Source organism: Chiloscyllium plagiosum, chromosome 7, assembly GCF_004010195.1.
Source record: "Chiloscyllium plagiosum isolate BGI_BamShark_2017 chromosome 7, ASM401019v2, whole genome shotgun sequence".
In the NCBI taxonomy this organism is placed as follows: Eukaryota; Metazoa; Chordata; class Chondrichthyes; order Orectolobiformes; family Hemiscylliidae; genus Chiloscyllium; species Chiloscyllium plagiosum.
Window position 1 is genome coordinate 19548716 of NC_057716.1, and position 15114 is coordinate 19563829.

Here is a 15114-nt window from a genome sequence, read left to right on the forward strand (position 1 = left end):
TAAGGATTGTTTTCTTGAAGGGAGAAAAGTGAGGGAAATGTGGGTGGAGACAAGCTGAGGTGTTACTTGGCTGTAGGTAGGGCGAAGAGAGAGAGAGAGGGACATTGTCAACAGTTGGGGGAGAGTGGGACGTGCAACGCAGCAAGAGTGAGGCGGTTGTGGTCTCTGAATCTGTCTCTTCCAACTGCGACTGATCTTATTGCAGTGTGAAAATAGAGATTATTCAGAGCGACACTATCTAATGGACTTCTGTTCTTTTCCAGAGAGGATCTATTGAGCATTCTGACCATCGTCAACAGAGATGTCAGTGGGAAAAAGGACAAGAAAGACAAGACCCAAATGCCACAGCCCAGTTATACCCTCAGGAAGAAACTTTACTTCCCTGTGAGCCAAAGCTTCGCCAGTTTCAAAAACTCCACTTAGCCACTGTGGCACAGGAAGCAAGGTGGACTTTGGGGTTTGCAAGTCCTGGGGATTCTTAGTAGGTTCTGTGTGCAAGGAATGATTGATGGTGAGTCGGGAAGGACAGTGTGACTGTCTCTGTCAGGAAGCCTCTTCATCTTGTTGTCAACGCAGATCGTTAACTCAACAATTGGTTCTGATCTGAACAAGTTATAGATTACGTCATTACCCAGACCGTTTTGCCATGAAGACGGCAATATTTCCTAGCAGAATTTTTAAAGAAACAATATTACATTAATGAAAATATTGAAGGGTTTTGTGAGAGGTTGGGATTGGGAATTTCATTGAAGGTTTTTGTCACCTGCTGTGATTTTATATTTCTCCTGTGGCTTCTTTCCTGCCTTCTGTACTCAGCACCAGCTCTGGGCAGGTCATTCACCGAGGGCCCTATCTAGTTTTGCTGCTTGCACCTATTGTCTGACAAGGGCTAGAGCAGTGAGGCAGGAGTGGAATGCCTGGAACTAGGTGATGCTGGGATCCAGAAGGAGATTCCAGCCCTTACCTGGGGAACTGACAGTAACTAAGTTGCTCTGGCTGAAGTTCTCCCAATGAATGTAAAAGCATGCACTGCGGAACTTTGAAAGGTGTCCTATTTATGTAAAAAAAGTACAGACGTTTCTAAAATTTTATATGAGTGACTTTATTATTTGACGTTTGTGAGGCTGACCCATGACATTTTATTACTTATGATATGGTGTGATGTCCTTACCCTCCTGTCGTTCTGTCACCAACCTCTCTACTCTTCATCTGTTTCCCTCTGCTATTTGTGCTCTCTCCATTCTAATCATTCTGTGTCTCATGACTGTATTTGTCATTTTTCTGATTTTTCTTTGCATTGGTAAGGGATAATTCGAGTACTGCATGTCTGTGCCAGGGTTTATGTCTGTGTGTGTACGGTAGTACATGTCTGTGTAAATATCTTTGTGTAAACAAATGTACTTGTCTGTGTGTTCATACATGTGTTCATTTATGTGCAAGTATGTACGCATGTATATATGAACGTGTGCAAGAGTATTTCTGCAACTGCCTGTGATAATTTCACAGATTCAAAGTTGTATATGTGATCAGCCTCCCCTGACTGACGTATTCAAACTTGCCTCTCATGCTCCACACTGTCTGGTTAGAACAAGAGTTTTAAGAAAATGGATTCCATTCCTCTCCGGGTCTCCTCTTTGCTCAGTCCCATTGACCAACATGGCTGCTCTCTTCTGTTCCCTCTTCCACTGGGGTCTGCAGACCCAGGAAGTTGATCAATTCAAAGTATGAGAAGACCCAGGGCCTGGTGATGTTTTGATCTCGCTCCAGGCCGAGGAACTCTACCCACAGATTCCGAGAAAATGTTAGGTCACGTTCCATCAGCCCCTTTTGACTGAAATCAGAGAAAATATGGTTAGTAACAGGTAGAGAGGAGGCAGCGGGGATAGATGATGAGGTGAGTGTGGGGCTGATGGTTCAAGGGAAGAATGAGATTAGGGAGGGTGAGGAAAGAGGCTATGGAGTGTAATCTGAGTTTCGAACAGTGAGTGTGCACAAGTGCCTGGTTTTCCAGTAGTGTATCTGTCTTGATAGATATTAACTAAAATTTTCCATGTTTGCCAAAATGAAACAAAATTAGAATGAAATGTGAAGGAGGAAACATATGAACCTTGGTGATGACCTAATGATTAGAAAAGCCCTGGGTTTTTAAAAGTGTTCACAGCTGACTGCAGGATGGTGACCGAGGCAATAATGTGGGTGAGGAGATTTCATAAACTCATTGTTAGGCTCCGATATTCCCAATGACGGGGGATTCCAGATCCAGGGATAACAGTCTAAGGATACAAGGGAGGGGCCATTTAGGATAGAGATGAGGAGAAATTTCTTCACCCAAAGAGTGGCTGTGGGCAAAATATTGAGTGTTTACAGGGAATGACATATAGTTCTTAGAGCAAAAGGGATCAAAAGGTTGCTTAGACTGGTTTGCCTGATCAGCCATGATCACATTGTATGGCCTACTCCTACTGTTACCCTTACTGCTCATATGCTTCTATGTTTGTGTTTGGGCTGAAAGAACATATTTGTTTACAATAAGTCTTCCAACTCCTGGATTGGACTGCATGTGTTTGGATTTCCAGCACTCTGTGCCAGTCTGGGTGTAGATATTAATCTAAAAAAATTACTGCAAAAGCTGAAATGAAATGAGAATGAAATCTTTTTTAAAAATTGGTAATAACCTAATGATTAGAATAGGTCATGGCTTTTTAAAGTGTTTGTTTGTGCTGAAGGAACATGTTTGTTTACATCAAGTTTTGTAACTCGAGCAATAATAGACTAAACTGTCATTGTAACTCTAGAAAAGCTGAAGTTTAGTTTAAATCAGTGAACCGGATGTGATAATATGGATTATTTATCATCTAAATTTATGGTTATCAAAAATTGTGCTGTGTAAATATCATTTGGTTGATTGGATGACATAAAAATTGTGAACAGTGAGCTCAAGTCACATTTCATTAAAGGCAAGGGATGAACAAGTCTTACTGAGGTCAAACCAACATCATGACATGTTTCTCAGGGGTCAAATTGTTCATTTTCTGGAGACTGGATAGTGTCAAGAGTATAAAAGCTCTACATTTTACATGTAAGGCGAGCTGCTTTCTGCTCTTCCAGTAAAATACTTAACATGCTTGATTGATCAATGATGAGACAGAGCAGTCAAATCCTGTCCTAGTCTGATCTTTGGCCCAAGTCAGTATAAAAGTGATTGAAAACATTGTATGAGGAAGATATTTTTGTATTACACTTCGCCTTAATAAAGAACATTGCGTATATTCTGTTGTAAGACCTGCCTTGGTTTATTGATATTCAGAGTAAACTAGACGGACCAGGGAAAGTCGGAATAAAAGCTGACATATTATTGCTGAGACAGCCATGAGGGTTGACGATAAAAGAAATATCCATGCTAAGTAATGAAAGAGACAACAGGAAGTTTATGTCACAAAGAAGACTCCATTTTAAGTAGAGAGGATCCAGTCCAGGAAGCTGAGTGAACTCGAGTGCCCACTTGTAAGGCACAAATGATAATGGCATTTCAAAAAAAAAAATTCATGATGAGAGATGGTGGATTTTAAATGAAAATTTTTAAAAACGGGAGGTCGTTATGGAGAAGTTGTTGCAACAACTTTAGAGGTGAGGACGAATAGAGGAATCAAGCAAATATGAATTAGAAAGGGAGAAATGGTGTCGTGACTGCAATTTGTTGGAAAGTGGGTGTGTTGGGAATCAGCTGTCTGATGGTCTGACAGAAAAGGAATTTAAACAATGGTGAAGAGCTGAGGAAGCCAAACAGCAGTGTAAAGACCTGACTATAGCTTATCATTGTCTGGTCAAAGAAATGTCCTGGAAGACGGTGACAGGAGGAGAATCCTGGCTTATATTGGGATAAGATGGACAGGCTACAGGAGGTTCTGAAATGAACAAGAGGGATGGTGTGTGCAGTGCAGCGGTGAGATGCACATTAGTGATCTTTAGTCAGAAGATGTTCAAGATATCTCCGTAAATAGCCATCGATGGCTCTGTATCATAGGGGCCAATATCAGCTGGGCAGAATGGGGAGAAGGAACATGAATACACAGTACCACATATCCCTGATCAATTATGGATATGGGTTGAAAGGTTTCCTAAATTGAACTTTGGGAAGGACCCATTCAGATATTTCCAGGAATTGGATCAGATGACTAATCTCCAGAATTTGGATGGAGGGATGGGAGTGGGAAATAATGGAAAGTTATTATTGACGTTATCCAGTGGCCTGATGCCACCTTCTCCATTACATTTAAATGAGGAACAGGGGGATGGGTTGCGTTTCAAAATGATGTACTGGTTGCCATGGGTAGCACTCCGGGACATGGAGCAACCCTTAGATAATCTCCAGGAAGGGCCGAATGAATTCCCAGCTGCCTTATGTGAACGGAATAAGAAAGTGGGGCCAGAATAGAAGCCGAAGGAGAAAGGTGTGTGAAGTGAAAAGCAGTCCCCTCAAGGCATGGAATCAGGAGAAGAATCAAGGGGTTAATGGGACTCTGAGCAGGACGGGAATGCTACAATTGTAGCAAAGGGGGCACTTTAAGCAGGAATGCTGGACTCCAAATAAACGGAGAAAAGACAGAAGGTGTATTTGACTTCAGAAAGTTAGGGGAATGATGCTGAGAGGCAGCTGAAGTCAGAACATGGGAAAGGTCCATACCCACAGTTGGGAGAGAACCTCTCCCTCCGATCTGCCCTGATTGTCTTCTCAAGTGGGCAAGACCCTCTGCCCTTGTGTAGAGGGGAAGACAATGGGGAATGTATCCAGTTGGCCCAGAGGGTGATCCATTCATCAAAGCCACTGGGATCTCCCCTCTTCAGGAGACAACCATACCAACTGGAGGGTTTCATGGCTGACTTGGAAATGGGAGTGGGATGAAAACCCTTGAGTCTTAATACCCATCATAGGGACCAATATCAGCTGGACAGAATGGGGAGAAAGAACATGAATACACAGTGCCATATATCCCTGATCAATTAGGGATCGTGGTTGAAAAATGGTTGAAACATTTCCTAAATTACACTTCGGGGTGTCATGGTGACTCAGTGGTTTGCGCTGTTGCCTCACAGCGCCAGGGAACCCGGGTTCGATTCCTGCCTCGGATCTGTGTGGAGTTTGCACATTCTCCCTGTGTCTGCGTGGGATTCCTCCGGGTGCAGGTTAGGTGAATTGGCCATGCTAAATTGCCCATAGTGTTTAGGGATGCATAGATTAGGTGTATTAGTCTGGGGTAAATGTAGGGGAATGGGTCTGGGTGGGTTACTCTTCAGAGGCTTGGTCTGGACTTGTTGGGCTGAAGGGCCTGTTTCCAAACTGAGGATTCTTCTTCTATTCCTCTTCTATTAAGGGTGAGGAAACCTAGAGACTCCATGGAATTGAATATTAATGAAGTAGGGAGAGCTGATTAAGGGAGCGACAGAAGCAGATTGGCTCACTGCTCACAGTGTGGTAGTGGATATGGTCAATGACGGTGTGGTAGAGGATACGGTCAATGACGGTCTCTGGGAGGAGTGGTGGAAGACTAGGGATTGTGATAATTCATGGTGCAGTGGGGAGAGGCTAGGTGGGGCAACAATGAAACCATATGATTTGCAGGAACTCTTAGTGAAGATACTGATGAGCAACCAGTCACAAGTTGAGGAAAAAGAAGAGGATTTCCGACAAGAGGTAATACAATTGGCCCAGGAGGTGCTCCAGAACAGAGAAGCGCATCAACAGTAACATTAAAATGGTCCTGTAAAAGGAACAAGCTCAGAAATGGCAGTGAAGTGTTCTCTTCCTATGAGGCAGTAACAGGCAGGCTACACACCTCCTCATGCCAACCATACCAGTTGGTATGGTTGTCCCCTGAAGAGGGGAGATCCCAGTGGCTTTGATGAATGGATCACCCTCTGGGCCAACTGGATACATTCCCCATTGTCTTCCCCTACACACAAGGGCACAGGGTCTTGCCCACTTGAGAAGACAATCAGGGCAGATTGGAGGGAGAGGTTCTCTCCCAATTGTGGGTATGGACCTTTCCCATGGTCTGACTTCAGCTGCCTCTCAGCATCATTCCCCTAACTTTCTGAAGTCAAATATGCATTTTTTCTTTTCTCCATTTATTTGGAGTCCAGCATTCCTGCTTAAAGTGCCCCCTTTGCTACAATTGTAGCATTCCCTTCCCTTATTGGTCCAGCAGACTCAAGAGCTGAATAAACAAATTCATTATGGGAACAGTTGCGGCAAACTGTACAAACAAGCACCCTGTAACTTTGGGAAGAGGCACCAGCAAATTAAATTAGAGCTGATGCCAAACAAAACACAGAAGTGGGATATTAGGGGGTCAGGTGACAGTATAGAACTGTACAAGGAGGGGAGTGTTTGAGTTCTTGAATAGGGGCCTGTCCAGTATTATGGACAACACTAGTCCCATGATCTATGCCGGCCAACGGCCCAAGGACATCAAAATGTGGGAACAAGTTAGCAATTCCAACATAACAGGAAAGAGAAATTCAAAACAGGGAAACTAAGACAATATTGGAATCACATAAAGAAGGACACCATATGGTGTAAAACAACATGCACTCTTATGTTGTACAGTCAGGGAAAGTAATTTCAGGGTCCACCTTGATGGGTGTAAGGTGGGAAACATAGCAATTGTCTGCCCACCCCATCTCCAACACAGAGAAAGCTTTGGATGGTTTTACGGCGTCTGTTAATTGGACAATGCCGGCGCCTTCAGTGGTGATATGGAAGAGACTTGTGTAGCGGTAGCCTGTGCTTGTGAGATGCCTTAAGGCACAAACAACAGATGAAATTTGAGCTTCTGAGCCAAGGATCATCAAGAGGGAATGAGTATGCTTCTGTTTCGTTCCATCTTTGAAGTGTCTCAGAGATTTTAAAGGGTGGAATGTGGAGATATTGACCTACACTTTGCTGTGTTAGCTGAAATGAAATGAAATTAGAACAAAATGAGAAGGAGAAAACATGTGAAATCTGATAACTTAATGATTCAAAAGCTCATGGGTTTTTAAAGTGTTTGTAGTTGGGTCTGAATGAATGTGTTTGTTCACATCAAGTCTTATAACTCGAGCAATAATGGAGTGAACTGTCACTGTTACTCTAGAAAAGATGAAGTTTAGTTTAAAACAGATACAGTAAATCAGATGTGATAATGTGGACTGTTTATCAGCTGAATTTGTGATTGCCAAAAAATTGTGCTGTTAAAATCATTCAGTTGATTGGATAACATAAAAGTGGTGAACAGTGAGCTCATGCTAAAGTTTTACGTTAAGGTTCATTAAAGGAAAGAGATGAACTTCTTTGCAAAGAGACACAGACAAGTTTTAATGAGTTAATTGATCAAGCTGACATGGAAATCATGACATGTTTGTGTTGTTGGTCAGTGGTCAAACTGTTCATTTTGCGGAGACTTCACTGTGTCAAGAGTGTAAAGTGTAGAGCTGCTTTATATGGAAAGAGTATTCAGTAGCTCGCCTCACAGTAAAATATTTAGCTCGCTCAGAGGAAGGTTGATTGATCAAGGACAAGAATTTGAGACAGAGCAGGCTGATCACCTATTCTGGTCTGTTTTTCAGACAAGTCAGTTTAAAGGGGTTCACCTGTAAACACGTGTAAGAATGTAGTCGCATTTTATTTGTAGCACACTATGCTTTAATAAAGAACATTGGTGTAACAACTGCCTTGGATTGTTGATATCCTAATTAAACCCAAAGGACCATGGAAAGTGGGACTAAAATTCTGCGGCATCAGTATGGGTATCCAGCACCCTGCCTGTGTCTGGGTTATGAGCGTGGTGTGTGTGTGTGTGTCTGGGTTTCCAGCACCCTGCCTGTGCCTGGGTTATGAGCACGGTGCGTATGTGTGTGTCTGTCTGTCTGTGTCTGGGTATCCAGCACCCTGCCTGTGTCTGGGTTATGAGCGTGGTGCGTGTGTGTGTCTGTCTGTCTGTGTCTGGGTATCCAGCACTCTGCCTGTGTCTGGGTTATGAGCGCGGTGCGTGTGTGTGTGTCTGTCTGTCTGTGTCTGGGTTTCCAGCACCTTGCCTGTGTCTGGGTTATGAGCACGGTGTGTGTGTGTTTCTGGGTATCCAGCACCCTGCCTGTGTCTGGGTTATGAGCGTGGTGCGTGTGTGTGTCTGTCTGTCTGTGTCTGGGTATCCAGCACCCTGCCTGTGTCTGGGTTATGAGCACGGTGTGTGTGTGTTTCTGGGTTTCCAGCACCCTGCCTGTGTCTGGGGTATGAGCGTGGTGCGTCTGTCTGTCTGTGTCTGGGTTTCCAGCACCCTGTCTGTGTCTGGGTTATGAGCGTGGTGCGTCTGTCTGTCTGTCTGTGTCTGGGTTTCCAGCACCCTGCCTGTGTCTGGGGTATGAGCACGGTGCGAGTGTGTGTGTCTGTCTGTCTGTGTCTGGGTATCTAGCACCCTGTCTGTCTGGGTTATGAGCGTGGTGCGTGTGTCTGTCTGTCTGTCTGTGTCTGGGTATCCAGCACCCTGCCTGTGTCTGGGTTATGAGCGCGGTGCGTGTGTGTGTCTGTCTGTGTCTGGGTTTCCAGTGCTCTCTGTTTCAGTTGCTGTGATACTCACTGCAGCAGAAAGATTGCTTCCTGCATCGCCTCCTGCGTCAGAATCCTGCTTCTTTCCCCCTCCTTCCTGTGCCGTTCCTCCATCTCCTCCTTCTCTCTCTCCTCTTTAATCTGCTTTAGCCTCAGGTATTCCATTCTCTGTGGTTCATCCATTGCCTTCAGAAGCTCTTCCTCTTCTTCTTGCTCTTTCTGACGCTCTCTCTGAAGTCTCTTCTCCTCCTCTGGTGCAGCAAGGTGAGAAACACAGACACTTCACTTACTGTGCATGCACTGGCCTCACTCTTATCTCTTTATCTCTGAACTCATTCCCACATCTCTTCATCATTCGTACTAAATTTCTGAAAAGCACCAAGTGTCCTCCTGAACCACCCCATGGGACAAGTCAGCATTGGCTTTGTAAATCACGGCAAAGCCTCATCCCACTCACCATGACTCCTGCCTATCTTAAGGGAATGATTCCCTCCCGTCTGGCACTGTACACCCCATAGCACATTGAAATAAGAGTAGACCATTCAGCCCATCAGGCCTGCTTTGCCATTCAGTTACCGTCTACACTCGATCTCATGTAAAGGTCAACCCCCTATTTTTGGCCACAAAATCTGGAATTTTCCATATATCTCATAAAAGTCACCCTTAGTTCTTCACAGATAACAGACCAACATTAATTAGTCAGTGTGCTGATTGTCCTGCTCCAATCTGGGTCTTCAGAATTGCCACAATTCACTGTTTTTTTTCTTTATTTGTTTAGAGATCAGTTGGACATCTGCTAATGATATGATATGAATTTTGACAGGCCTGAGTTTCAGCCCCTCAAAAATAGTATCCATGTAATAGTCAACCTCATAAATTTAACCTTAAAAAGTTGTCAAAAAATGTGATGATTACTCGAGTATATACGGTAGATCACATCTACTCAAATGCTACTTTGCCGCATTATCTTAATATCCCTGAAGTCATTGGTCTTCAGAAACCTGGCAATTTCTGTCTTGAACCTGCTCAATGATTGAGTTTCCACAGCCCTCTGGGGTAAAGAATTCCAGAGATTCAAAACCCTCTGAGTGAAGAAATCCTAGAATTCCCTGACAGTACTGTGTATGTTTCCTACCTACAACAAGTGGACTGCAGTGGTTCAAGCAGACAACTCAGCAGTACCTTGTACAGGGCAGCTAGAGATAGACAATAAATGCTGGCCAAGTCAGAGATGTGAACATCCCATGAGCGCATTTTTATAAAAAAACAAATCTGCATGTCGGTTACCCCCATCCACCCACCTGCTCTCTCTGCCAAGCTCCTCTCTTTCCTCCGCTGCATTTCCTGCACTTTCCTACGATATTCCTCCTGCTGCCTTTGTTCCCGTCGTTGTGACTGCTGCTCCTGTTGTTGCCGGTTCTGCTCAGCCTCCTGCTGCTGCAATATCGCGTGCTCGCGTTGTTGCCTTTGGTTCCTGTAAATCACAAGCAAAGTCCGTCACCGGGGTAACACTGCAGGCTGGATGTCAGAGATGGTGGTTTGCGGTCTTGCATGTTACTGGGCCTGTATCTATTTTCTCCTCACATTCCTCAAGGAATGTAGTGCATTCTCCATGGCAATACCTTGACTAATCAAGGCTAATTAGGGCGGCACGGTGGCACAGTGGTTAGCACGTCTGCCTCACAGCACGAGAGACCTGCGTTCAATTCCCAACTCAGGCAACTGTCTGTGTGGAGTGTGTACATTCTCCCCATGTCTGTGTGGGTTTCCTCCAGGTGCTCTGGTTTCCTCCCACAGTCCAAAAATGTGTAGGTCAGGTGAATTAGCCATGCTAAATTACCCGTAGTGTTAGGTGAAGTGGTAAATGTAGAGGAATGGGTCTGGGTGGGTTGCTCATCAGAGGATCGGTGTGGACTTGTTGGGCCGAAGGGCCTGTTTCCACACTGTAAGAAATCTAAATCAGAGTTGACTTGCTAACCAATCTGCACCCTTTATTCCCATAATATAAATTATTGCTGCCTTTGAAATTGTGCATTCTTGCATGTGTCTCGGTATGAGTGCAAGGGTAAACACTGCAGCAGCTTGTCGTTTTTACAGCAATAACAGTGCAAGGTGCCAATTATACAGAGAGTTATAAAGAACCCAGGCTTATAGCTAGTACTCCAGACAGTCTCTGCAGAGTTCCAGGTACTGCCAGGATTGTGGAAAAGGGCCAACAAACTAGTACTGAGCTTCAGGCATCTGAACTCTGAGAATGGAGTGGGCTGATGATTTTAGGGTTGGGTGAGATTCTCTCTAACCCCAGGCACCTGCTATGCCCTGAACCTGGGCAGGTGTCTTTGACTGAGAATACTGCTGCACAAAACCCATAGGAGATGGATTTTTAAACCCTTGCTCCCCCCGCCCCCGGTCGCCAGCTCCTGCTACCTGATCTCCTGTTCTTTCTGTCTTTGATCATTGTCCAGTTCCTGCTGAATTCGGCGCTCCACCTCTTGCCGTCTCTGCTCGCTGTGCTCCTCTTGGCTCTGGGGCCAATCTCCACCCTCCATCAGGCTGCTGCTCCCTGACCTCCTGAGGGACCTTGAGCCTGGTAAATGTGTAGTCCCCTGTGGGTAGCCCGGATTCTCCTAATCAGATACAAAGACAGTTAGAGCATGCTGGAGCAGGGGCTTTCTCAGTAAAAAAGCCCCAGCTGGATTTTACCTCAGTTGTGAGGGAGAGTTGGCTTTTGGCCTGTTATGGAACCTGAGATTGATCCCTGGGGCCTCTGGGTAAGCAGGCTGATTTGTGTGATGGCACAAGGACACTTCTCCCACTTTACTGTGAAGAATGCTGACAGTTCACCTCAACAGCAACAACTTGATTTATATAGCACCGTCACAGAATTGTAATGAAACAAAAGTTGACATGAGTTACCAGATTAGCAACGGCCAGGCCAAAGATGGAGGAAAGGGAGAACAAGGGAGATGTAGGAAGGATATTGCAAAACTTAGGAGCCCAGGCAGCTGAAGACTTTGCTGCCAAACTAAGAGGGATTAGAATCAGGGATGCTGCAAGAGGCCAGAATTGGATGACTACAGATTTTGCAGAGGACATGGAGGGATTTGATAACAAGGACTTTGCAATGGAAGTATTGTTGACCACAGGCCGGTGAGCACAGGGAAGATAGGGGACCAGGACCTGTTGCAAGTTAAGAAGGACTTCAAGTTTACGGAGACTAGAATGTTGGAGGCCTACCAGAAAAGTACTCAGACAGTCGAATCTAGAGTTAATTAAAGGTATAGGTGAGGGTTTCTGCAGTCGATGGGCTGAGGCAGGAGTGGAGCCAGATGATGTTAAAGGTGGGTGGGGGGTGGGGGGGTTGCTAAATGCCAGTGGCCCAACTCCTTCCCTGGATATGTCTTTTCCTTTGAGCAGCTGTCTGACCCAATTCCAGTGTCACTTACTCTGAAAGGCTCTCTGTACATCACCTGATCCTTCTCTGGATCTCTCATTTTGGTGTTGTTGTATTGGGAGTTGGGATCCTGGCCAGCAGTAAAGGCAGTGAGTGTTGACCCTGATGTTGGAGTGTTCCTCATCCTGGTTGAGTGCAGGGGTCCACATTCCTCAGAGCTCTGCTCTGCATCCTCCTCCTCACCATCGCTTCTCACCGTTTCCCTTTTCACCGGTTTGGAAGATTCCTTCTGCTTCGTTTGGGACGGGAATCGTTGCTGGGGTTGCCGCGCTCTCAATTCCCTGGGCCTCCCTATACAAGCAAATGGAGGGAGGATTTCATTTACTTGTCAACTTTGGGATGGCCTTCTCATTCGCTTGCATCTGGATAAGATGGTGATCGGCAATCAAGAAGAGATTCAGCCCTGACGGTCAGTAGCACCAGTTTGACCACAGTGACATCAACAGGATTCACGGTATGAACCGGATCACACCATTGTGACCTGGGAACAAGATGCCGAGCTTTGAGACGAGGGATTTGGGAATGGGGGTGTAAATATTGGTGCTGAATCTTTCTAAAGAGAGAGAGAGAGAGAGAGAGAGAACCTGCACAGTTACCGCCTTTGCTGTTTGAATTTGTGTATCGCTGGACATCGGAGTGCATCTGGGAAAATTAACAAACAGTGAAATTCACAACTAATCTTGAAGGAACTGTTGGGTGAAGTTCAAAGCACAGAATCAGATAAGTTAATTGTTGTTTTAAGTCTGTCCAAGAGAAAGGCTGTATTAGTGAGTACAGTGGGTTCTTTCTTGATTATATGTTTTTGGAGATAAGTCTCTTGATTAAACTTAAAATATAAGCCATAGCTATTAATTTAACCTGGGGCAGTGTTTGTAGAGGAATAAGATGGTGTTATTTTCTGGGTCTGTAGATTGTGAAGGAGCAAAAATGGCCTTTGCAGTGATATGTACTACTTGTCAGATGTGGGTGTTTAAAGAGAGTTTAAGGGTTACTGCGGATTATATCTGCCATAAATGCTGTTGGATGCGAATCTTATCAGATCGAGTGGATCAGTTGGAGAGGCTGATAGAAGCGATGAGGAATTTGCAACAGCAACAGTATGTGATGGATGGCAGTTATAGGAAGGGGGGAAAGTCTCAGATACAGTCACATAGATGGGTTAACTCCAGGAAGGGTAAGAGAGGTAGGCAGCTAGTGCAGGAGTCTTTTGTGGATATACCCATTTCAAACAGGAATGCTGTTTTGGAAAATGTAGGGGGTGATGGATTGTCAGGGGAACATAGCATGAACAGCCAAGTTTCTGGTACTGAGACTGGCTCTAATGCAAAAAGGGGTATGTTGGCTTCCAAGAGATCAATTGTATTAGGGGATTCTGTAGTCAGAGGTACAGACAGACGTTTCTGTGGCCAGCAGAGAAAAAGCAGAATGGTGTGTTGTTTCCCTGGTGCCAGGATCAAGGATGTCTCAGAGAGGGTGCAGAATGTTCTCACGGGGGAGAGGGGCCAGCAGGAGGTCATTGTCCACATTGGAGCCAACGATATAGGAAGGGGAAAGGTTGAGATTCTGAAGGGAGATTACAGAGAGTTAGGCAGAAATTTAAAAAGGAGGCCCTCAAGGGTAGTAATATCTGGGTTACTCCCAGTGCTACGAACTATTGAGGGCAGGAACAGGAGGATAGAGCAGATGAATGCATGGCTGAGGAGCTGGTGTATGGGAGATGGATTCACATTTTTAGATGATTGGAATCTCTTTTGGGGTAGAAGTGACCTGTACAAGAAGGAAGGATTGCACCTAAATTGGAAGAGGACTAATATACTGGCAGGGAGATTTGCTGGAACTGCTTGGGAGGATTTAAACTAGTGAGGTGAGGGGGGTGGGACCCAGGGAGATAGTGAGAAAAGAGATCGATCTGAGACTGGTACAGTTGAGAACAGAAGAGAGTCAAACAGTCAGGGCAGGCAGGGACAAAGTAGGATAATAAATTAAACTGCATTTATTTCAATGCAAGGGGCCTAACAGGGAAGGCAGATGAACTCAGAACATGGTTAGGAACATGGGACTGGGATATCATAGCAATTACAGAAATATGCCTCAGGGATGGGCAGGAATGGCAGCTTAATGTTCCAGGATACAAATGCTACAGGAAGGATAGAAAGGGAGGCAAGAGAGGAGGGGGAGTGGCATTTTTGATAAGGGATAGCATTACAGCTGTGGTGAGGGAGGATATTCCCGGAAATACATCCGGGGAAGTTATTTGGGTGGAACTGAGAAATAAGAAAGGGATGATCACCTTACTGGGATTGTATTATAGACCCCCTAATAGTCAGAGGGAAATTAAGAAACAAACTTGTAAGGAGATCTCAGCTATCTGTAAGAATAATAGGGTAGTTATGGTCAGGGATTTTAACTTTCCCAACATCGACTGGGACTGCCATAGTGTTAAAGGTTTAGATGGAGAAAAATTTGTTAATTGTGTACAAGACAATTTTCTGATTCAGTATGTGGATGTACCTACTAGAGAAGGTACAAAACTTGACCTACTTTTGGGAAATAAGGCAGGGCAGGTGACTGAGGTGTCAGTGGGGGAGCACTTTGGGGCCAGTGACCATAATTCTATTCGTTTTAAAACAGTGATGGAAAAGGATAGACCAGATCTAAAAGTTGAAGTTCTAAATTGGAGAAAGGCCAATTTTGATGGTATTAGGCAAGAACTTTCAAAAGCTGATTGGAGGCAGATGTTCACAGGTAAAGGGACGGCTGCAAAATGGGAAGCCTTCAGAAATGAGATAACAAGAATCCAGAGAAAGTATATTCCTGTCAGGGTGAAAGGGAAGGCTGGTAAGTAAAGGGATTGCTGGATGACGAAAGAAATTGAGGGTTTGGTTAAGAAAAAGAAGGAAGCATATGTCAAGTGCAGACAGGATAGATTGAGTGTATCCTTCCAAGATTATAAAGGAAGTAGGAGTATACTTAAGAGGGAAATCAGGAGGACAAAAAGGGTACATGAGATAGCTTTGGAAAATAGAATTAAGGAGAATCCAAAGGGATTTTACAAATACATTAAGGACAAAAGGGTAAC

At 44.7% G+C, this 15114-nt stretch overlaps 2 protein-coding genes across 2 annotated transcripts in view; one reads left to right on the forward strand and one right to left on the reverse strand.

Annotated features, from left to right (window-relative positions):
- LOC122551903 overlaps positions 1-3269 on the forward strand; it is a 66882-nt gene extending 63613 nt beyond the window's left edge. Inside the window, exon 19 of the mRNA XM_043694471.1 lies at positions 264-3269. Within this exon, the coding sequence (XP_043550406.1) occupies positions 264-423 (160 nt within the window). The 3' untranslated portion in view covers positions 424-3269. The remainder of the gene's footprint in view (positions 1-263) is intronic.
- Positions 1639-15114, reverse strand: part of LOC122551904 (uncharacterized protein KIAA2012 homolog) — a 54633-nt gene continuing 41157 nt past the window's right edge. The window contains exons 21-25 of the mRNA XM_043694472.1: positions 12028-12326; positions 11009-11208; positions 9883-10055; positions 8613-8832; positions 1639-1831 (exon numbers count right to left, since the gene is read on the reverse strand). Coding sequence (XP_043550407.1) covers positions 1639-1831; positions 8613-8832; positions 9883-10055; positions 11009-11208; positions 12028-12326 — 1085 coding nt within the window. The remainder of the gene's footprint in view (positions 1832-8612; positions 8833-9882; positions 10056-11008; positions 11209-12027; positions 12327-15114) is intronic.